At 36.4% G+C, this 24062-nt stretch overlaps 1 protein-coding gene across 1 annotated transcript in view; it reads left to right on the forward strand.

Moving 5' to 3' along the window:
- LOC127635372 (vasoactive intestinal polypeptide receptor 2-like) overlaps window positions 1-24062 on the forward strand; it is a 46168-nt gene that overhangs the window by 20530 nt on the left and 1576 nt on the right. The window contains exons 4-12 of the mRNA XM_052115363.1: window positions 4223-4317; window positions 14616-14713; window positions 15356-15491; window positions 16506-16656; window positions 20423-20483; window positions 20653-20722; window positions 22256-22347; window positions 23502-23637; window positions 23757-23798. Of these exons, the coding sequence (XP_051971323.1) occupies window positions 4223-4317; window positions 14616-14713; window positions 15356-15491; window positions 16506-16656; window positions 20423-20483; window positions 20653-20722; window positions 22256-22347; window positions 23502-23637; window positions 23757-23798 (881 nt within the window). The remainder of the gene's footprint in view (window positions 1-4222; window positions 4318-14615; window positions 14714-15355; window positions 15492-16505; window positions 16657-20422; window positions 20484-20652; window positions 20723-22255; window positions 22348-23501; window positions 23638-23756; window positions 23799-24062) is intronic.

Consider the following 24062-nt stretch of genomic DNA (forward strand, 5'->3'; position numbering starts at 1 on the left):
CCACTAATCCCAGGGTTGGCGGTTAGATTCCTGGCCCACACGACTCCACATGCCAAAGTGTCCTTGGGCAAGACACTGAACCCCAAGTTGCTCCCGACGGCAAGCTAGCGCCTTGCATGGCAGCTCTGCCACTCAGCACTCACATCTGGTGTGTAAATGTGTGTGTGAATGGGTGAATGAGTCACGGTGTAAAGCGCTTTGAAATCCGCTAAGGTTAAATAAGTGCTATATAAGCCTATATAAGAAATAATGATATTGTCAGCAAAATGTCATAATCCTGACAGCCCTAGCTGCAATGGTGTCTAAGTTCTTAAGGAGATGTGGTGTGAACAACTAGGGGTCTGAGACCACAGTAATGTGAAGAGGACCAAAAAAGAAACTGGGTTCTCTTTTAAGCCCACTTACATTGTGAACACCAAAAGAAAGAGGTAATTTGCAGCTGGTTCCCTTTAACCAAACTGGGTTTGGTTCACATAAAACTTTCTATATGTGAAACCACCCTAAGTGTCCATTTAATCCAATATGTATTGAAGGATTGTACCATGTTGCACTGTCAGAATGTTTTTAAAAAAACTGAACAATGTTGAATAATTCTGCTGGATCTGTTCTGTTACCCCTGTAGGGTTTTATTTGCTGCACTCCCTGCCCTGTCCATGCATAACTGCATGGATGGGCAGAGAGTTTGCCCAGAACAGAACCATACCGCCAACACCAACAGATTGCTTTAATTCTTTATAAGAGTATAAAGTATTCATTCAAGTATTCAAGTCAAGTATTCATTTGACGGAAATGGTCCAGACTGAACTAATTTTGTGTTCCACAGAAGAAGAAAAAAATGCCATACAGGCTTGAAATGATGACATTTTGGCTGAACTATTCTTTTAAGCTTATGTAGGTTACTTTTTTACAGTACACCTGCATTCCCTACAGTGGCTCTCTGGAGAACGGATAAAATTACATTGTGTGTAGCTTTTTCCTTGTCTCAGTTGCTAATGTCATGTTACAAGTAAAAGTTTTGGACTGATGCACCATCCACAGAATGGAAAGTAGCTGTCTGTCAAATGCGTGCTAGTGCAAAGCTCTGCTGCATTGCTTTTGTGTCCCTGAATGGCAGTTAGAAACAACAAAGCCATCCCACATTGTACTTGTAAAGCACTTATCCTTCCTGACAAATCCATGATTTGATTACTGTTCTGACCATCTGAATTCAAGATAAGAGCTCACATGATGACGTATATTAGCGGATCTCTGTGAATAGGCCAAAAAAGGTGGCCCAGCTTTTCAAAGATGGGTTAGTTTGTGCCTGTATAAAGCCTGAAACTGTTTGTACAGACTTGCTCATTTGTTAGGGTTTTATATGTGTGTGGTTAAGTGCATGTGTGCACATGTGGTTCTGTATGATCTTTTCTTTCGGCTGGGTGTGTGAGCTTGTGTGGGTGTGTATTTGGGGGCGATTTGTTTCATAGTGTACGTGGACAAAAATAAATCTCCATGTTGATACATGTCAGGGGAGTTTACATTCTCTCTCTCTCTCTCTCTCTCTCTCTCTCTCTCTCACGAAGTGCTCTATAGCGATGCTGTCATGCTCTTTCTGCATATCCGGCCCCGTGAAAATCCATTACATATTCATTCTGCTTTCCTCTCAGCTCTAAAATATACATAGATATACCCGTGTTACATAGAGCACTAGATAAAACATCAGAAGTACTTTAACTTGAAATGTTTTCACAATCACATAGTGCTGATATGAATAATTGTATTATGTTGGTTTCTGCTGCCTTTTATAGGTCAGTCATCTAATGAAAGTATGTTTTAATGGAATAGTTTACCCATAAATGAAAATTTCATTTATCATTTACTCACACTTATCCGAGATGTGTTTGACTTTTTCCGCAGAACACAAATGAAGATTTTAAGAAGAATATCTCAGCTCTGCAAGTCCATGCAAGCTCAAAAAAATCACATAAATGCAGAAAAGTAATCTCCAGAAGTGATATGATTTTTGTGGGTGAGAAACAGATACATTTTGAAAGGGATAGTTCATCCAAAAATGAAAATTCTAATGTCATTGACACTTTGCCTTCCCAGATGTGTATGACTTAACACAAAGATTTTTAGAAGAATATCTCAGCTCTGTATGCCCATACAATGCAAGTGAATGGTGACATTTGTAGTGCCACAAATCATATAAAGGAAACATAAAAGTAATCCATATGAATCCAGTGTTTAAATCCATATCTTCAGAATTTTTCTCTTTGGGAGAATGATCCCGTTAAGTCCTTTTTTGCTTTAAATTCTCCTCCCTGTCCAGTAGGTGGCAAAAGTAGAAGAAGAACACTTACAATGGAAGAGTGCTTTGGTGGGCAGTTTGAAACTGGAGATTTATAGTAAAAAAAGCTTCTGATGACATGCATTTAACAGGAGTCATATTGATTACTTTTATGCTGCCTTTACATGTTTTTTTAAATATGCTTTTAAGTTTTAGACCCTGTTGACATGCATTGTATGGACCTTCAGAGCTGAGATATTCTTCTAAAAATCTTTGTGTTTAGCAGAAGAATGAAAGTCATATATGGTATGTCTGGGATGGGACAAATTTGTGTATGAATATGCCTTTACTCTTTGCAAAAGTAAATTAAGTACATACAATTATAATCTAATTAAGGAAAGTGTTTTGTTCACTCCACCAAGATCTGTCTTACTAATGTTGAATGTGGTCATGTTGTGGACTGTATTTGCCTGTCAGCTCTTCTTCTCCAGGTGTAATGGTGGTCACTGGTGTAGAGCTATGTGTGGGAGGCCGTTGTTTAATACAGAGACTATTAGCAAAACACACAGACATTTAGTGCATGAAACACTGCATAGTTCACACTCATCCCCTTGCTCAGCCTTGACTGAATGCATCAGTGATGTACAAAGTATTCCATTATCAGTAGTGCTATGTGGATTTACAAGAATAATAAGTGAGTGCAGCCCATGTAGCTAGACAAATCTTGTGTGTAGGAATGTCGTTATTTCCCTGGACGTATTTTAATTGTATTTTTATTTGTGATCATTTGTAATTTACATCCATGGATGTATGGATGTATGGCTTTGGCCTTGTTGCAATTCTGGACTTTCTTTGCTTTTGTTCCTATGTGTCTCATTCTTCTTGAAGTCTTCTTCTTCTTGATGTCTTCTTCTTCTTGAAGTTTTCTTCTTCTTGAAGTCTTCTTCTTCTTGCTGAATTGGAAGTAACTTGATTCTTTAGGTTGAGGGTTATCTGTCATTATAAGTTGAGCAGTATTTTATTTTTAAAAATTATATAATATTGTAAATGGTACAAGGAAGTTGTAGTGAGGTCGGTACAATTTTGTTTAATCTTGTATTTTCTCTTGTGTTTATCTCCTTTTAATGGAGCTAGAGTAAATTTTTATATTGTCTATTTGCATTTTATTTGTTAAGTTTTGACTTCACACAGGAAGTTGTACTTTTGTTGTTTTGGCCTTGCCCCCTCCTGAAGCCTTTCATACTTCCTTTTTTCTGTTTCTTTAACAAGATTTATATATAGAGAGAGAGTTTACTTATTTTTGAGTGCTGGGATGGGAGAGGGAACCCAAAACCTTTTTGTCACTCATCCCCAACTCTAGATTGGGATGTGTCACTCATAACAATGTAAATGTAATCACACCTTAAGAAAAAGGTACAAACTAAAGAGTCTTAACTGTTATCAGGAGACTCTTCGCTCTATTTTAAACAGTATTTCTGTTTATCATTCTTGAGTACTTCATTTGATTGGCTCTTTTTTTATATAGGTTGTCTTTAATGTCTCTTTGAGCTTCTCCTAAGATCTTCTATGTAGATAACAAAGCATTACCAAAACATCCAGAGGTGTTTTTTATATTGCTCAATGGTTACTCTCATACCTCAGGAGTCTTAAAATGTTAGAGCTATAAAATTACATTTGAGAGCATTGCTCAGATTTTAGTCTCGGAAGAATTTGATGAGAAATATATCATAGTGAAATATCTTGCATATTAGCAAATCTAAGCACAGCTCGAGACATTTTTTCAATCTTTTCTGAAACTCTTGTGGAGGTTCTTTTCTGAGGATTTGTGATTTTTCTTTCCTATGGGCATTCACTAGGATTCATTATTCCAAACTGCAATTAATCAAACTGATTTTGTGTACAGAAAAAAATTAAAAGAACCGGTATTAATATACTAATTTTTGTTTGTTTTAGGGTTCATTACAAGGAACTGCACTACACAAGGCTGGTCTGACATGTATCCTAGCATCCGCAGTGTTTGCTTTGAGTCCAATCCAAAATCAACCAAGGTAAGTGAAATCTGGGAAATCTTTCCCAGACTCTCAGAAGGGCATAACTAGTTTCAATAAGCAACAATGCCCCATTGAATAGCTTAACAGAAAAGGGGCATTCACACATAGTGTTCTGCAACCACAAAGCCACCTAAAGTCAATGGCTTTTAAAAAAAGTTGGCAACTTTTGGGAACAGATGTGTGCATCAACTGTAGGCTATGCGATGGGACAAAATTTAGTAAAGTTTAACATTATGCAAATGAGCAGTGACAAGATGCTGCATCAACTAATGGCAGTGAAGACATTGGACAAAACTTGGACAAGACTTTAATTCAAGCAATAATAATTTTTCATCTTGCTCATGATATAATTTATTATGCACAGCTACAGTTTATATACAGACATACACAAACATGCATATATTTTTAGCAGCAAGACTACTTGTCAAAATAGAAAGACATTTAATTTTTTTCAGCAATACATCCCATTTATTATTGATTTTAAAAGCTATGGGCAGTTGCGCATCCAGCCAATAACGTTAGAGTGACCAGCAGTAGAAATGCCTGCCAACGATCAAAGAGAACAGCATCCTGGCGACGTCCAGCGATAAAATCACTGTATGTGTGAACATGGCATAACAATATAAACAGTATTATGATCAGTGTATTAACCATCCTGAAGGAGGTACACATAAATGGTGTCGTGAAACGAAGATAATTTATCTGAGAGGCACTGTCACTCCCATTTGCTACACTGATAGAAAAATCTTTGTGCCTGGACAAAAAGGGCACTTCAGGACTCTGAACCTTTTAGTGGCCACTTTCTAACCTGTATCGATGCCAGCTGGGCCTACATTTGGGGCAGAAATGGTGTTTGTGTGTATGCATTTGGAAGTGTATGTGTGTGTGTGTGTGTGTGTGTGTGTGTGTGTGTGTGTGTGTGTGTGTGTGAGCAAGCGCGTGCATGCATTCATGTGTGTTCATGCATGTGTTTGACAGAGGCATGCAGTGACTGAAAGTATTAGAAGTTTGAAAGACAGAGAGCAGCTGGCAGAAGCTTATTTTGATGGGCTCTCAACCAAATTGCTCTCAGTATTATATTTCTAGAATTTGGAGACAAATAATTTTAGACGTGTTTGAAGTTGAAAAGAGAGCCAGAGAGCCAAAAAAGAGATGATAAAAGAATCAGAATACATAGAGGTGCTTTGTTCCTTTATAGCAGCAGAATTTAAAAGGGCTATAAATGTCAATGTTAAAAGTAACATGGAACGGTTTGTATTTCATTAGTATAGTGGATTTTCTCTGTTAGTAGTGCTTGCAAGGAATGGGCAGTTGCCCATAAAATGTGTGGTTTCATCCTGTGATTGTGCTTTTGGGATGCTATTGGGCAGAGGGTCAGTCAGTGAGGAATAATCATGATCTACTAAACTGAAACGGAGGGAATTTCTATGGGAAGTGATCCATGCCAATGCCAAGTGTCAAGCAAGTTCCTGAGCAGGGTGAACTGAATCATTTGTAGTTTAGATGATTCCGAAAAGGAGTTGCCATTCATTTATTTGACAAACAATCCATATTGGGTCATTTTAAACGGTTACAGTCCTGAATGCTGATTGGTCAATACCTTGTTCCATCTGTGATAAAATTCCCAATATACTATGTCTGGGACTATAATCATTTAGCAGAAGGATGCCATTTCATAAATTTATAAAAACTAAAATGAATCGCATTATTGTGTTCTTAAATATTTGATGTATTAACCATTGCATCCAGTCTTTCGTGCCTGAAAACATCCTTAAGTCGTGACTATATTCAAAATATAGCACAGCCTCTCGATACGTATTACTTAAGTCACTTTGGATAAAAGCGTCCGCTAAATATATAAATGTAAATTATACTATGTGGTTACATGGTATTTAAAAGGATAGTTCACAAAAATGAAAATTGTCATTAACTCAACCTCATGCCATCCCAAATGTGTATGACTTTTTCTTCTGCTGAACTCGAATGAAGATTTTTAGAAGAATATCTCAGCTTTGTAGGTCCACAAAATGCAAGTGAATGTTGATCAGAACTCAGTTCCAAAAAGTATATAAAAGAAGCATAAAAGCAATCCAAAGGACTCCAGAGTTTAAATCCATGTCTTCTGATGCACTATGATAGGTGTGGTTGAGAATCAGATCAATATTTATGTCCTTTTTTTTTATTATAAATTTCCACCTTTGACCAGACCGAACAGTAGGTGGCAGAATGTGAAAGTGAAAGTGTAGATTTACAGTAAAAAAGGACTTAAACATTCATCTGTTTCTCACCCTCACATATCAAATTGCTTCAGAAGATATTTAACCACTGGAGTCTTTTGGATTACTTTAATGCTGATTTTATGTCCTTTTTTGGACCTTCAAAGTTCTGGCCATCCTTCTCTTGCATTGTATGGACCTTCATAGTTGAAATATTCTTAATTTGTGTTCTGTAGAAGAAAGCCATGGGTGTGAGTAAACTAAGAAATAACTTACATTTTTGGGTGAACTATCCCTTTAAACAAGATTATTGTCGAGCATCTGGTTTTTGTCCATGTGTGACAGCTCAAAGACCACCTGCTGTTTTTCTGTTCATAAATATAAAACTATTTGCCACTATTTTAAATTCAGTTGCCATGTGCCAGCCTGGCTGTAGTATGCTACTTGCCCTGATTAATAGGAATAGTGATTTCCAAACGACTGGGTGACATTGATATGGAACTGAACTGAAACTGAGCTCACAGTAATAAGGCTCATTATAAATGTATTCATAAACTGTAGCCACTGAAACACGTGGCCCTGTTATGACTGTCTCCCTTCATTGCTGTTACAGGGGCATTAATGGACATCCCATAAGCCTATTTATCCTTTAAGAAGAATATAAAAATCAAAGTATTTTTGTGTGTGTAACATTTAGGGGATTCCCACAGTTATGGAAAACGTAAAATTATTAACAAATGTTTTAATTGTTTTATAGACCTGGAAAAGTCATGGAAATAACCATTTTAAAATGTCATGGAAATTTCAGTAGTGATTATAAATTTTTCTTGTTATGCTCTTCTGTAAAATATTTAATCTGTTAGATTTTGTTCTTGGGTGGGGTCAAACTTCAAAGTCAGTTCATTTCAATGAATCGGTTCGTAACTGTTCACAAATCTGTCCAAATGATTCATTTAAGAATTGGTCTGAACCAAGATGATCTTTAAAAAATTACTGAAAATGTCAATGAAAGGCCATGGATAGTCTGAACCAAGATGATCTTTAAAGATTGAAAAATTACTGAAAAGGTCAATGAAAGGCCATGGATAGTCAAGTGTGAAAACCCTGCATTAAGTGAAAATGTCTTTTCAAAAGAATGACAAATTTCTTAAGAATAAAACAGTTTTTTTTGTTGTTGTTGCATGGCAAGTTTTACCTAAAGATTTATGGCATACTTGCCTTTAACTGAATTTTATAATAAAAGGTGCAGATCTGTGCTAAAGGGTGGGGAGTCTTGAGAATGCATGGAACGACAGGAACGTTTGGGAATTTAAGCTTCCCAGTTTGTATGTTGGCTGACGAATGGAGAAACTGTCGTTTTGATGAAGGGAAAATGCCTCCAACATAATCAGATAAAACCTCCCCACCATACTAACCTAAATATACGTCTGCGGGAAAATCGAGAATTTGATATGGAAGCTAAATAAGGATTCAAATGCAAATATTATGTACTGTACTGCAATAACCCTTTTTATTTAACATGATGAGTAAGTGTCCTATTACTGTAAGTATTGAAGGGTAAGTTCACCCAAAAATGAATAATTCGTTATAATTGAATCATTCCCATGCTTATCCAAACCCATATGACATTCTTTCTTCTGTGGAACACAAAAGGAGATATTGGGATGACAGCCTCAGTCACCATTCACTTTCATTGCATCTTTTTTTCCATAAAATGAAAATGAATGGTGACTGAAATTGAACATTCTGCTTAACAGGTCCTTTTGTATTTCATGGAAGAAAGTCAAATGGGTTTGGAACAACTTGATAGTAAATGATTAAATGGATTTGTATTTTTGGGAGGACAATCCATTTCCAGATTATGTTTAGGCAAGAGAAAAGATTCAGGAAAGCATTTTGGGTGTAAAAGTGTACAGTTTAATAAATTAGAAGAACATATAGTTTCAGATGAACAACAAAATGACATTAAACGGCACCAGGGAGAATACAGTTTTCAAGAGAAAATGGTTGAAATTCCCCCTGCTTCAAGAAGACAAAACTCCAATCTTCTTTGACTCCAGAAATGCCTTATGTGGCCATCCCATTCCATTCAAGTGCCTTTTCCATGAAAATGTCAACACATGGGCTGTGTGTTTTATATGCTTTTACTTTTCAGCTCTCAAGAATGTTTGGTTTGGAGTTTTTCTGGGCATATGTCATCTCTAGCAGTGATGGCAAATGCCTCTTGAGGCTGTATTAATAGCCCTATGATGCTCCGTGAGTTGTCAGTGCTACTTGAGGTGATACTACGGAGCAGAATAGACATGGTGACACATCGGTCTCCTCTGATTGGCTACAAGATGAAAGGAGATGCATGCTGTGACTGAAGCAGCCTTGAAATGGTGCAAATCTGGCTATAGACATAAACAAAATGAGCAAGCATGTAAATTGGATTTGAACCGAATTTCATTATTGAACCTGTGTGACAATCGCAGTAAGCAGAGCAACAGATTCGCAGCACTTCTAGGCCTACATTAACTCTTACTACAATAAAATTCTTAATTGAACAAAAAAGCAAATAAGCAGCTGTTCTCCACACTGAAAACTAACACAATCCTTAATTTAAAGGGACATATTGTACACTTGTGTATTTTTTAGGGGTTAAAATGATAGTCAAGGTTTCTTGGACTAAAAACATGTTTACTGTAATTTACTAGTAATTTAATTGTACAAACCGTTGTTTAGTTTTACTGGACATTTAGCAATTGAGATTTCCTTGCCATTATCCACCCTCTCTCTGACCCTTACAAGCTGTTTATGCTATTATACATTCAAGACTTCTATATGTACCTCTCATGACTGTTATGCTTGGCTAACCTCCAAAGTTTACACTATCACTAAATAGGCGTTATTATGTGAACTTGAACTTTTTTTAATATGATCATGGTTCTTACATCAATGATGATATCTGAATGACCCATTTGTGCAGCTTAGGATCCATACATTTGCTGAGTGGCCTGGGCGGAGAGCTTTGCATTGTGAATGTTAGTATGTGAATCAGGGGCGGACTAGGACTAAAGTGGCTCTGGACTTTCTTGGCCAGAGTGGCCCACCAAACCTGGCCCACACATAACACACCGGCTCATTGATTTCATTTTCCCATCCAATTTCAGATATTTGTGTTGAAAAAATTACATTTCTGTTGACTGCTAGTCATGACAATGGGTTCCACCACTGCAAAAATTGTCATAACGCATAAAACCACTGTAAAAGTGATGAGTGGATTTTTTTAGAGAAAGCACTAAATCACTTTATAGTTCACACAGATAACATGTACGAAATTTTTTTCCCCCAAGATACAGATGTTGGGTTAAAATGTACATAAAAGTACAAGGGAAAGAAATAATAAACATACCTCTTAAAGTGTAGATATTTTCACTCTATGTGAGTTTGTTTCATCTTTATATCTACCATTTTAATTCCTTCCCCAGATTATTCTTGAGAAAAGTGAAAAGCTCAATGCTTTGACAAGCACTGCTATCCTTTAAACAAAGTTAGCCACAAAGACTCAATTAGCCACAAAGTAATATTTTTGCTGACTTATTTTCTGCATTTTTATCAGGTATTCGGCAAGCTGAACATCAGCTCCCTGTGGTATGCATAAATTATGCAAATAAATGTACGGCTCATAGTTTTACTGTTTGCCAATTATTTATTTACACTCCTGTTATTGTAGTTGTTGTAACTTGCAGTTAATTGTCATTTTGTGATTATTCACAAAGCTCATCTTATACTTGTTGTTTTTGGTTGTCACCATTATTGTGAATTTTATGTCAAATAATCAACTCCATGCGAGTTACAGAATAAATACTCGCATTCGGCAACCTTGCTGAAACCACTGTTTGAGCGATTTAAAAGTAAATTCATGATTTCAAAATAAAAGCCATTGTATTGTTATGGCCTTATTAAATTTAAATAAAATTTTAATGTTATGGGTTCTGCGCAGCCATGTTGGAGCACAGGGCAGCCGCCTTTATCACCTGTAGGATGGGCCGGTACTTGCCAGTGGGCCAGCCCAAATTACCCAACGCCCCACCGTGAAAATGCCCGGTGCTCCCAATGGCCAGTCCGCCCCTGATATGAACAGGTGTCAAAATTTTTGGTTGGTATTTATATGAATTTATAAGGGAAAGTTTTGTAGGTCCTGTTACTTGTCATTATTTATTTTACACTGAAAACCTGAGTACACTGTTGTTGTTTCAACGTAATAATTTTAATGGACTCAAATTTAGGTCATACAATACCACAGCTTAAAAAATTACGATTATAACGGATTCTATGTCAGCTATTAAATAAATGTATTTTTCCACAGAAATGCTTGGATACCTGTACTTTATTTGCACATGCACAAACAGAACTGAGATGGTGTTAACCGAGTCCAACATGCAAAACAACATAAATAATACTACAGACTATGCATTCTTATTAACAACTATTTAAATGCCCACATACCGTATGTTCCCTTTTACCAATGAGTATTCCCCATATCCTGAATTTACTAATACTAGGTATTAACTTAAAATGTTAAGTCTATGGGTTCTTAAGAAAAATATTTTCAAAGCACTTAGTTCTTAGTTATGAGCTTGACATTTGAAGTTATGTTAAATTGAGATTAGTTTTATTTATTTTTTTATATATTAGCATTTACATTGTGGTTTGTGACAAAACATTTTTATCAATGTTTGCCTTCAATTAGTTACTTTTATATGGTTCTGAGGTGTGACAAATTTATTTTTAAAAGTACAAATATATATATAATGTCCCTCAGAATCCCAAACACATTTTTGTGCTAAAAAAGAGCTAGGCACAGATAACAGAACGCAGGTGTCTCGAGATTTGCTTTTAAAAGCTGATGTTCTTTTTAACCTGACACAGCATCAAAAACAATCTGGCGATCTTGTGTCAGACACTGAAAAAATAGCGAGATGCGGTGAAACTGTCAAAGACATTAATCTAGCACGTTTACACAGAAAAACAGTGCAGACTGAGCATTGCATGTTACATTGCAGGACATGTCAACTTTCCAAAAGTATTTCATACCCTGCCCATGTCCACAGTACAATGAACTATCTTATTTCAAAAGAAAATCCTGTTTTTCATTATTTCTTCCTTTTAATAGTATTATTAATTTTTTGTAATGTTTTGAAAGACATGTTTTGTCTATCACCTTTGGAATGTTTTCCATCAGAATTGTTGTAGATGCACTTTTAACATCACCCAAAGTTCAGCACACCGTCCACCATAGATTAGTTGGCAGCTGTGCAGTTTGGGATGGTGCCCAATTGGCTCTCTGTTGCTTGTTTGGGCGATGAAGGGACAGTTCTTTGTTTTCCATTCTGATCCTGTGTTGGGGGGAAATGAAACATTAGAGCAATTTCCTGAAGGGTACTCTCCAGTAGCAGAGGGCACATTCCCATATTTGCAGAGTTCTCTCTTTGAAATTAACAAAGATTACTAAAATTCCTCCTCCTGAGGGGTTAGTTGGAACACAGATCAACCTTGAATCAAACCGATCTGAAACCTGATTTCTAGACCACATCCTGCTTCGCTTCAAAGAAGTCCTGCCCCGGGCCATTTCAGAGAAATTAGAGCAAGAGCATTGATGAATTAAACTGAACATTGATCTTCTAACCCTAGAGGTATTGATCCTGTTTAACAGGACAGATTATATGTGTTTTAGAGTTCACCATATAAAGATAATGTATGTGTAGATATATGAGATTAGTTTATCTTTGACACAAACTTTAGTATGTTAAAGTGAAGGTTGTATTTAAATTAAATCATTTCCTAACCTCTTTAGAGGAGGCACTCAATTTTGTGCTCCAACAAAATGAACTTCTGTAAAGGGATTAAGGGAAAGGAGGAGGCGAGAACCGGCTTGACAATATAAATTATATTTGAATAAGAACTGAAACTAAAAAGACAGACACTCAAAGGTGTCAGACAGCTGCCTGTAAATCTCTCTCTCTGTCCCACTGCAGTCTCCAGTCGGCCTTTATCCCTCTCTGAGGCTTGATTATCCTGATTAGGGGCCAGGTGTGTAGCATCACGACCCGGCCCCGCCCTCCGCCCTGTCACAACATCTAATAACTTCTGACTGTTTTGTTGTAGACTAAATGCTGTCCCTTTAAGAGGTCAAAAGTTAGGAACCAAATATTTACAAAAGTTTAACTACTCGCTATTTATTAACGTTGTTCACATCCCATTATAAGCGCGGATGCCAAGGTTCGTACAGCAGAATAAAATGGCTCGGTTAGAGAGAGGTCGGAAAATGGCCATGAAAATGATCCCTGTTTAGGTGCAAAATAACTTGTAAGACAACTACATTTAATGTATAAGTGGACTTCAGTGAGAGAAATTCAATAATAAAAATGTATGCTATGAACTCTTTAAACTTGCAGATCCACACTATTATTATTGTTATAGTTTAAAGTTTGAGACATTGTCTAAATAGTGCTCATCTTTCCAGGGCCTTGCATAGCAAGTCCAAGTGCCATATTAGTGTCATGTTTTATCTGAAGTTCTCCAGAACTTTTCCATGGGCATCCCATAAAACACATACCACATCCAATAATAAAGAAGTCTCTGTCGTGGAAGGAAAAAGATCACTCATCTCATCCAAAACAGGCTGGTTTTCATCTCCTTGTTTTAATTGCTACAGCCCAGTTAACCTGTGGGTCACATTGTTTTATGAATGACATATAACAGGCTTGGTTGGAAATCTACACATCTTTAAGAAATGGTACACCCAAAAAGTTGAATTTTCTTACCGTGATTCTGTTGTTAGGAGATGTTAGGCCAACATGAGGGTGATTAAATGACAACATAATTAATTTTTTTGGCTAAACTGTCCCTTTAAAGACAACGCTGAGTAGCAGGACTTTAGCAAGATCACGTTGACCAATATATTTGTTTACAAATGTTTAGGGATTTATACATGCATATTACACTATAAAATGCTGTTAGGGCTTCTTAGAGATTTATATATACATACAGATATACACAATACATTAAACACTAAGCATAAAACACACACAGCCGTAACATTCTTAAAGAACAGATAAATCAAAAGAATTGTAAAATATGCATCTCACTCTTAGTTAATGAGTTTTTCATGGACTCTTTTGGCTATGTTTAAAATACTCCATGAAGAATGTTTCTGCTCGTGATATTGTTGAGTGGGTGCTGCGGTCTCTGTGGATCTAGTGTGCCAGGTTGTTTGTCAGGCCAAAAGAATGCTGTTTATAGGGGATGAGTCTGAAACTGAACTTCATCATTCTCTTCTACAACCGAGCAGGCTGTCTGGCAAACTCTGCATTTCCATGGTGATTAGTCACCTCGCAATCTGCAATCCGTGAGACAAATTAATGTTGAGATTGTCTTCATTTTTTCCCCTCACTATTAAAACATGCCAGAGAGATTAAACTCGTTGTTTTTATTTGATGATTAGTGTAAAAGTTGTCAGACTTGGACTGTGAATGCTTTAATCTCTGGGTAAACATACCAGTGCTACTAACCCTTTAAAAAAATTGTAGTTGACCTGAATGAATTTCGAAATTATCAATATGCAGATACCACACTGATATCTATAGAGCAGGATGGCAGATGGACGATAGTTACATTTAGGCAGAGCCTATTTGCACTAAGTTCCCATAGTGTTGGATGCTATTTTCACCTAGTGCAAATAGTCATTTTGTTACATTTATGCTTTAGGCAGATTCAAGGTAAATGCTATCTATCGATCAATTGATTGTGTGTGTGTGTATATGTGTGTGTGTATATATATATATATGTTAGTACTGAATGATTAACATATTCTTGTACCATGGTATTCACATGGCACTTCAAATAATACTAAGTCACATGTCTAAAAGAACATGTTAGTTACTTGTTCGTCCTTTTTTATTAGCAGAAGTATAGAGCAAAAGATTATTATTCTCTTAAAGAGAATAGTTGGATTATATGTAGGGTACCTTAACCAACTGAAGGTCAGTATTGCAAATAAAGTGTTTCTCATAGACTGTTCTTCTCTCTGTCCAGCTTGTCTTTTACACGGTGGTGAAGACCCTTTACACACTCGGACACAGCCTCTCTCTCATCGCACTTATCACCGGCAGCACCATCCTCCTCCTATTCAGGTTTGAAACAGACCTTTAATGGGACAGTTCACCCAAATATTAAAATGCTGTCATTATCTACTCGCCCCATGCCATTACAAATCTGTATAACTTTCATTGTTCTGTGGAACACAAGAGAAGATTTGAAGAACATTGATGCTGCTTTTTTAGGGTTAACTGAGGTCAACTTTCTACATAACATTTGCTTTTGTGTTCCACGGATGAAAGATAGTCATACAGGTTTGGAAGCACATTTGGGTGAGTAAATGCTTACCTTATTTTTATTTTTGGGTGATCTGTCCCTATAAAAAGAGCCACTTTATATTTGTATCTGCTTTCTATTACTCTATACTTTGTGTGGTTGAGCGATCCTGTCTTATATGAATTGTAATCATTAAGGAGTTGAATTTGGCAGGCTTCTGAAAGTCTATCATTTAAACTTTTGATGCTGAGGTTAAACATTGTACTTGGCATCCTGTTTTATCATGAAAGTGTTTATCTAGCTTGAACCAAAGTATTAATTTAAAATGTTGTCTGGAAATGTGATGAATGGAACGTTGCTTAACACATCTTTGCAATTTTCTTAACTTTATAACCACTATCACAAACTGAATTGTCTTAAGAAAGCATGCATTTTTATTTACAATGCTGTCCTTTCAACAGAAAACTCCACTGCACAAGGAACTACATCCATCTGAATCTGTTCTTCTCGTTTATACTGAGGGCTATCGCTGTGCTGGTCAAAGATGCCATTTTGTTTTCCCATGAGAATGTAGACTGCACAAAGCAGCCATCGCTGGTGAGTGAGTGAATGCTGATATGACCCCAAGAACATACAGAATGTTATGAATGACTATACAACCCCAGTTCTGAAAAGGTTGGGGCAGTATGAAAAATACTAATAAAAACAAAAAGTAGTGATTTGTAAGTTTTATTTACCCTTTGCTATATTGTAAGCACTACAACTACACATCAAATGACGTTTAACCCTGTGAATTAAATTTTCTTTTTTAAATATACAGTCCTTTCAAATCAATGATTACAACACGCTCCAAAAAAGTTGAGACAGGGGCAATTTCAGACTAAAAACAATTTGATGAGTTAAAATAAGGTGATGTGAAACAGGAGATGTTAAACAGGTGAGGCAATCGTGTCATCGTATATAGAGCCTCCAAAAACAGCCTAGTCCTTCAAGAGCAAGGATTGTTCAAGACTTGTCAATTTGCCAAAAGATGCTTCAGCAAATAATCCAGCACATTGAGAAGAATGTTCCCCAAAGACAAATTGGAAGGATTTTGAGCATTTCACCATCTACAGTGCACAATATAGTTTAGATTCAAGGAGTCTGGTCAAATCTCGGTGCGTAAAGGCCAAGACGAAAACCACTTCTGAATACATGTGATCTCTGATCCCTCAGATGTCACATGTCTTAAAAAAAAACATCATTCACCTGTAATGGGTATCGCATGGGTTTGGGATTACTTTAATTTGAAAGAAATCAGCCTGTGAATGACCCTACACATTACACTGGGACGGGAGGAAGTATTCTAACATCGAAAAAATTACACACTTCACATTAGAGGGGCTCAATTGAGCTAAGCCAGTTTCTTAAAGCATGCATGATGTCATCTAAACATATTTTTCTTCATAAGTTTCATAAAGTGATTATTTATACCTAACCTTTGCACAGCAGAACCTAAAGCCCAAAATGTACTTCATAGACATTTGCTCTAGTCACACTAGTGCTGCAATCCTTGGCATTTCAGAGATATGCAGTAAATGGTCAATGTTCTTTTCTTAATACTGTGTTTAGATTGGTTGCAAGGCCAGTCTGATCATCTTCAATTACTTCATCATGGCAAACTTCTACTGGTTGTTGGTGGAAGGGCTATACCTTCACACCCTGCTGATGGTCATCTTCTCTGAGAATAGACACTTCATCATTTATCTGCTCATTGGATGGGGTAAGCATTCATTAGAGACCCCTTGTTAAACCTGGTATTGGCAGAGCCATCTTACATTGACCTCTTTTGATACCGCCTGTAACCATCAATTTCAGCTGTTTCCTGTTTTTCATGTGTTTTTTTGGTCTGCATAATTTGTTATCCTTCAAAAGAAAGCATTAAATGTCTAATACCTGATGAAATCACATGAAGTTCACCGTTTTCTGTACTTTAATTACAAAGTTTAGGTGGGACACACTGTAAAATTGCAATTACTTGCTCTATTGCATGCATTATTAAATCATTGTTAAAAAATTGTGATTCCCCATTTGTTTTAGTTTTTTTGTATATTGTGGACCTCATTTTTAAAATAAAAAACAAAATTAGAAAAATAGTTATTTGATATAGTAATATAGGTATGTTATTGGAGGGAACATTATGTGACAATGGAAGAAAATAAATCCAAGGATTTAATAAAAATTGTGCGAGAACATATCCGTGGGAGCATTGCGGTCGCGGCCTTCTTTTGTCATGAGAGAAAGCCACTTCACCCGCAGGCGCCACGGGTGATGGAAGCGATTTGGGGATAATGACGGGCTCCGTTCGCCGGGTAAATTCCCTCGAACCATCCGCCTCCCCTGAGTATGTCAGAATACTAAATACATAAAAACTAAACATTATTAGTGTAATAGACACCACCTGAGACATTATATGACATAATCCATTAGAATGTTGGTAGGTAACATTTTACCTAAATTAAACTTAAATATTAAGTAAATACTAAAAAGGTTTGTTTAGTAATGGATAATGCAAAAAAACTAATAAATGAAAATTGCATTATTCTCTATAGTGACTGCATGTGTGAAATCACAGCACATGTTATATCCATTCCATATATCAGAATGTTACTTCTAGGCTACAAATGCATTTAAGCAATTCCTCCTAAAATGCAAATAATAAATATGACTCTAAATGTTTAAAAAGAAGATTATTTCACTAACAAATTTAAATTATATTCTTGATGGGTGAAAAATCACTGAACATTACTCTTCGGAGGGCAGTTCTCAAAAAAGTGCAGCCACTACCCAGTCCACCTCCATAATGCCAGAAAAGACCACCAAGACTTAGTTTGATCAAGAAAAAGCATTTTTATGTTTAATTCAAAGTCATCCCTTCGTTATTAACCATTATGTTGCCATTTTACATGCATGTTGTGCTTGCAAAGTGAAGAAAACGATAAACGGAGAGAGAAAACGGTGCCATAGAGGGATAAGGACCTTTCTACTTTATCTTACCCTTAAAAATGACTTTTGTTGGCATTCCCTATTGTGGTTGTGACGTGAATTAGTCATTTCAAATAATATATGTTAACTCGAATTGCACAACATCACCGTGCAGCTGGGTCCAACTACAGTTTTGCCTTCCAAAATGGTCAGAAATCTAGGGGTAACCATTGATGATGAGCTAAATTTCACAGACCACATTTCAAAGACTGCAAGATCATGTACATTTACACTCTACAATATCAGGAAGATAAGACCCTTCCTCTCTGTACATGCCACACAACTGCTCGTTCAGTCCCTTGTCATAACTAGACTGGACTACTGTAATGCTCTCATTGCAGGCCTTCCTGCATGTGCTATTAGACCTCTCCAAATGACCCAGAATGCACCAGCATGTCTGGTCTTTAATGAACCTAAGAGAGCACATGTTACACCACTCTTTGTCTCTCTCCACTGGCTGCCGGTTCATGCACGTACTAAATTCAAGGCCCTGATGCTGGCATATAAAACAGTCACTGGGTCTGCTCCAGCATACCTAAAAACATTTATGCAGAGCTACGTTCCCACCAGAAACCTGCGGTCAGCTAAGGAACGTCACCTTGTCGTACCAAAACAAAGAGGCACCAAAACACTTTCCCGGACTTTCAGTTTCATCATACCACGTTGGTGGAATGACCTTCCCATCTCAATCCGTGAAGCTAACTCACTCTCTATCTTCAAAAAATGGCTAAAAACACATCTTTTCCAAAAGCACTTAACCGGTCACTAAAAAAGTGTTGCACTTAAATCTGTTTTGAACACTATTCTGATGATAGTGAAACTTTGTAGTATGACACTTTTTGTACCACTGTCTCCTTAAGATGATTCGCTTATGTTTTCCTCTTTTGTAAGTCGCTTTGGATAAAAGCGTCTGCCAAATGATTAAATGTGAATGTGAATGGAAAAAAGGTAATTTAGATGTTACCACAAGAACACTTTTTGACAAAACGTGTATAGATTTTTTAAATAGCCAATTGACTTTAGTTATGTCACAGTCACAAACCATGAATTGGGACATTCTCTTTCTCGGGAGCATTTGATTGGACAAAAATCTTTGTAGTGCGTCGTGAGTCATCAATATTTGTGGTCTGTTTTCCTGTAAGAAAAAATCATTTTAATCATCTGCTAAAAGTGATTTTTGTCAACGTTTAGTAGCACACTATCATATAGATAGCTTCAAAGCAACCACACATTTTGACTTCATGGATTTTTTTTTGTATGTGAACATTAGAGAAGACATTTTCCACCTCCTACTGCATTTGATGCATTAGCTTTCATCCTGTTAGACAAGAAAACATGCATGCGTTGGAAATCATTTCATCACACACCTCTCGGTGTAGCACTGAATGTCTCCCTCTTAATTCATAAACACTTTTGATCTCACTCGCCATTTACAGGGTAAACAACATATAGAGAACAATGTGGCATGCCAGCATGCCTTGCTCAGTCTGTTTGTAGCACATTATGTATTACATGTCTTTGCATTTTGTTGTCTCCCCCGAGTCTTGGGTTTCTAGGGAAGTAGAAGCTCATTCATTTGTAGAGGACAGAAGGGGGTATAGCTTGCTAGACTCATCATATCAACACCTCATTTAGCTTCTCTTTCATCATGACAGTGACGACAAACATGGACCCTTTAATCTCTCTCTGTTTACCAGCATTTCCTTTCAGGCCCTATTTTTGTCTAGTGAGAGTGGCCTACCTCCCCAGAGGAAACTAATGAAAGAATCTTCCAGCAGGTGTCCTGGAAGAAATGCTGTTGGCTAAAATCACATACATTTTAATAATTATCCCACAGTTTATTTATGTGGATAAAAGTAAAAAAGCTACAAGTTGCTTTTTAAAAAGGCAGACTTCTTTTTGCTAAGGCTCATTTCATAGCATTTTATGTGTTTTAATTACATACAAATAACATTAAAAAAAAAAAATGGTTTGCATCTTTGACAAAATGACAGTTTGACACGTTATATAAAAATTTTTCAATAGTGACATTTATCTTTCATTTTTCTTTTGCTAAACAAATACACTAACCTTTGTAAAACACCCTTTTTGTGCCAAAATTGTGGTTGAAATGAAACCACAACTGTAGAATAGTTGTAATTCTCAAACTTGAAAATTGAAATTGTAATAATTATCTCTTAATAACAATTAAAATGGTTGATATTGTCCATCTTGTAGATTATCATAGTTTTAAAAATGTACTTTTTTTAAAAAATTTTTTTATGGATTTTCATATGTTAAGATTGAAAGTCTGAGTTTGGAACAATGGAACAAGCAATAAAAGATATTTAGAAAAGTCAGTTTTAGAAATAAAAAAGAAAATCTGAAATCTGTTAGTTTTAATCAAAATCAACCCCTAAAACATAAAAATGCCTGAAGTTGAGGAAACACCCATATAAACAGTATGTACACTGATCACGCAATAACTGAATCTCTTGACATTTGATCATTCTTTCTTCCCTTAGGATTCCCCACCGTGTTTGTGATTCCATGGATCATTTGTAGGATTTATCTGGAGGACACAGGGTAAGTTTTGCTCAGCATATTCAGACTGACTGAAGTCACGTGAGACTTTAAGTAGCGGTTATTTAACCCTGGGAGATTAAAATGAAACTCTTTGGAAGATAAAACACATTCCTGTTTGCATCTGCTGTTATAAATGTAACTGTAACTCTTTGATGTCTCCTCTTAATAGATGCTGGGAGAGAAATGACGCCCCGATTCCATGGCGGGTGATAAACTGGCCAATAATGGCATCAGTCATTGTGAGTATAACCTCAGAGCGATGCATGTAAACTGTTACCTTAAACCACAAATGCATACTGTAAATGTAGCAGATGACAGGATGTGCTGAGTATCACAGATAGTTCCTATGTCCTGGATGAGACGTGAGCGCAGGCATGTCAAGAACAGCAAGCAAACACGCCGTCAGAGTGCCTCTCTCAGCACATGTGAGAAAGGAGTTTGCCCGGCTCTCTCTCCTGGATCCGAAGTGCTATATCCATTATATAAAGCTTCACCTGCAAGAGAGCAAACGTCTGTGGACAGCATGATGGCTGTGTTTGACAGCTTTGCCTGAACGCATCCAGGCTAAAATGTTCTTGACCATCAGCTCTCCTGAGCATAGGAATATAAGAGAAATCATATGTTTTCATACCTTGAAAAAAGTGTGTGGCTTTGGTGATCCATGTGGTTGGACAACCCTTTCAAAGGGTACACTGTAAAAAAATATTTTGTCAGGTAATATCTAAATTAGCTGGTTAAAAATTATATTAAGCAGTATTATAAATAAATCAACTACATTAGGTTACAACAATCAAAAATGTTAGACCATGTACATACATCCTGATGGCCGTTCTCACAGACCATGTGTGCTGTTTAAAAAAAAAAAAAAAAACTTTCTATGTTGACATCCTCTAGATGGATGTCTTTGACTGTTGTTTTGCACTGTTATTTTTAGCTGTGGTGTGAGGTTAGAAAGAATTATAATGTTTAAAGCCGCCTTTTGAGTCACGTGCATTGTTATTTTCGGTGCGCTACGTCTAGCTTTTTTAGCACATAACATGTTCATCTGAACAGCAGATGAGGCACTTACAATGTGAATAGGGGCTATTTATTTTACGTTAAAATACTTGCTGTTTCAAAACTACAGCCACAAGACATAAACAATATGCATATAGTAAACAATAACCTTTTCTGTGTAAAGTTATAGCCAGTTTTACAACTAATTTTGCCATGATGATGTAATGTCAATAAACACAAAAATGTGTGTAAAAATTAAACCCTCTAAGAAATTGTCCCCATTCACTTCCATTGCCTCACTGTAATTTCGATTTTTGCTTTTTTAAAAAGAGGAGAGGCGAGTCTAAATACATTTTTGTGGTAATCAGTTTTAAGCCACAAATGCTGTCAATTCATCTTAATTTATATTGAACCCGGAATAAAACTGGTTTCTGATAAAACCTAAAAACACCGGGTAACATCAATTATTTTTTTTTAAAAGGTCAGATCAGGTCAAAACAGCTTTTTAAGGTAACAACTGCACATGATCACATTTTACAATGTGCAATAATCCTGTAATCTGGTACAAATACAAATATTCAGAGAAGTTCTTATTGTCATCTTTGGGAAGTGTCCTGTGAAAGATTCCCCTATAATTTTACAAAATGCTTTTCAAACTGTTTGCATGATGTCATTGTGTAAAAGAGGACTGATATAAAAGTACAGGACAGACATTTAGTATAAATTATTACTTTGTTTCATCTCTCTTTTTCCTCACTCTCCTCTCTGTTCTTTAGATAAACTTCATTCTGTTCATCAGTATCATTCGAATCCTGGTGCAGAAACTAAGGTGTCCGGATGTTGGGGGAAACGATCAGTCTCAGTACAGGTATTGCATATTCAAAATTAAGCAAAGTCACATGAGCAATGATTCAGTATTATGGATAATGCATCACGATTGTATACTACACGTGTACATGGTTGTGAGTGTGATATTGCTTTTATACAGTTCTATGAGCAAGTTAAAGGGATAGTTCAGCCAAACATGAAAATGGTAATTTACTCACCCCTATGTTGTTCTAAAGCTTTATGACTTTCTTATCAACACAAAAGGCATTGTTTGGTAGAATGTTAGCCTTAGTCACCATTCACTTGCATTACATCTTTTTTTTTCTTCCATATAATGAAAGTGAATGATTACTGACTTCATTCTGCCTATAATATATATATACATTTTTTATTCCACAGAGGAGACCTACACGATCAGATTGTATAATGATCAAGTACATCGCAAGTTATCATAGTTTTAGTCACTTGATAATATTATACATTTTTTAGCGTTAAATGTTGGATTGTGATTTTCAATTTTGCAGTATTTTTATTTCTTTTTGTGTTTATGTGTTGTTTAGTTATTGTGTTTATGTGTTGTTTAGTTATTGTGTTTATGTGTTGTTTAGAGAATATGTTGTGACAAGGGCACGTAATGAATGACCACATGAATTTCCCCTTGTGGGATAATAAAGTTAACCTTGATCTTGACCTTGACCTTGAGAGAAAGTCATACGGATCTGAAATGTGGCATCAGCAAACATAGTTCCTCTTATATGTCACCCAGGTCAAAGCAGAGTTCTCCCTTTTAAATTTATCTGTAGTAGCGTTCTGCTGTACCTTCAATCTCAGAAAACTGGATGGAAATGGATGGATGCTCCACTTTTATCAGTCTTCCATTATCTATAGGGAAAAGCTAAATGCGTTTGCAATGCTAGGATGGTTAAATATTTATGCACCGATCTGTACCAATCTGAGTTGTTGTTCTACTGAGTGCTCTGTCACTAATGCATTAGAGGCTGTGCTCTGTTTGATTGCTCTCCAGATGTGGTGTATCCTTTGTGTTCTCCTAAAGTTGGAATTGCAGTTTGGAGCTCACCATTGTGTATTTGGAAATATACTTTGTCCACTTAGACAAAAAATGCTAAGCTATCACTTTTGATCATTCTGACCAAATCCTGTCCCTTCTCTCACTCTTTCGCTCACTGTTTGCAGGAGGTTGGCCAAGTCGACACTTCTGTTGATCCCTCTCTTTGGAGTCAACTTTGTTCTTTTCGTTTACATCATAGATGAAAATGATGAAATGGAAAACTACAAAATATTTTTTGACCTTGGCCTGGGATCCTTTCAGGTAAGTAATAAAGTGTTCAAGAACCACTAGTTACAGTATGTATGTACTTGGACTTATGTTGTGCATTATGTTTGTTTTATGGCACTAATGTTTTCTTAATCTCTGTGCTCCTTACACAGGGCTTAGTGGTTGCAATTCTGTACTGTTTTTTGAATACTGAGGTCAGTCTTTAGTGCTTTCATTCTCGCTAATGAAGGTATACCTTTACTAAAACTTTGTATGCTAACCAGCCCCGGGCCGTGCATTTGAAGTCTAGGCCTTCAGTGCAATTCATACCAATAAGAAAACACAGTTTCACAATGAATAAGACATACATTACGTGGCAGTCAACTAACAACTGACACAAAAGCAGAACTTGAAATGACACTTAATGCTTATGCAAGCCTAATTTTAACTGCAGCATGACTGTTTTTTGAAAAACAACT

The sequence above is a fragment of the Xyrauchen texanus genome, chromosome 42 (assembly GCF_025860055.1).
Source record: "Xyrauchen texanus isolate HMW12.3.18 chromosome 42, RBS_HiC_50CHRs, whole genome shotgun sequence".
NCBI classification, from domain to species: domain Eukaryota; kingdom Metazoa; phylum Chordata; class Actinopteri; order Cypriniformes; family Catostomidae; genus Xyrauchen; species Xyrauchen texanus.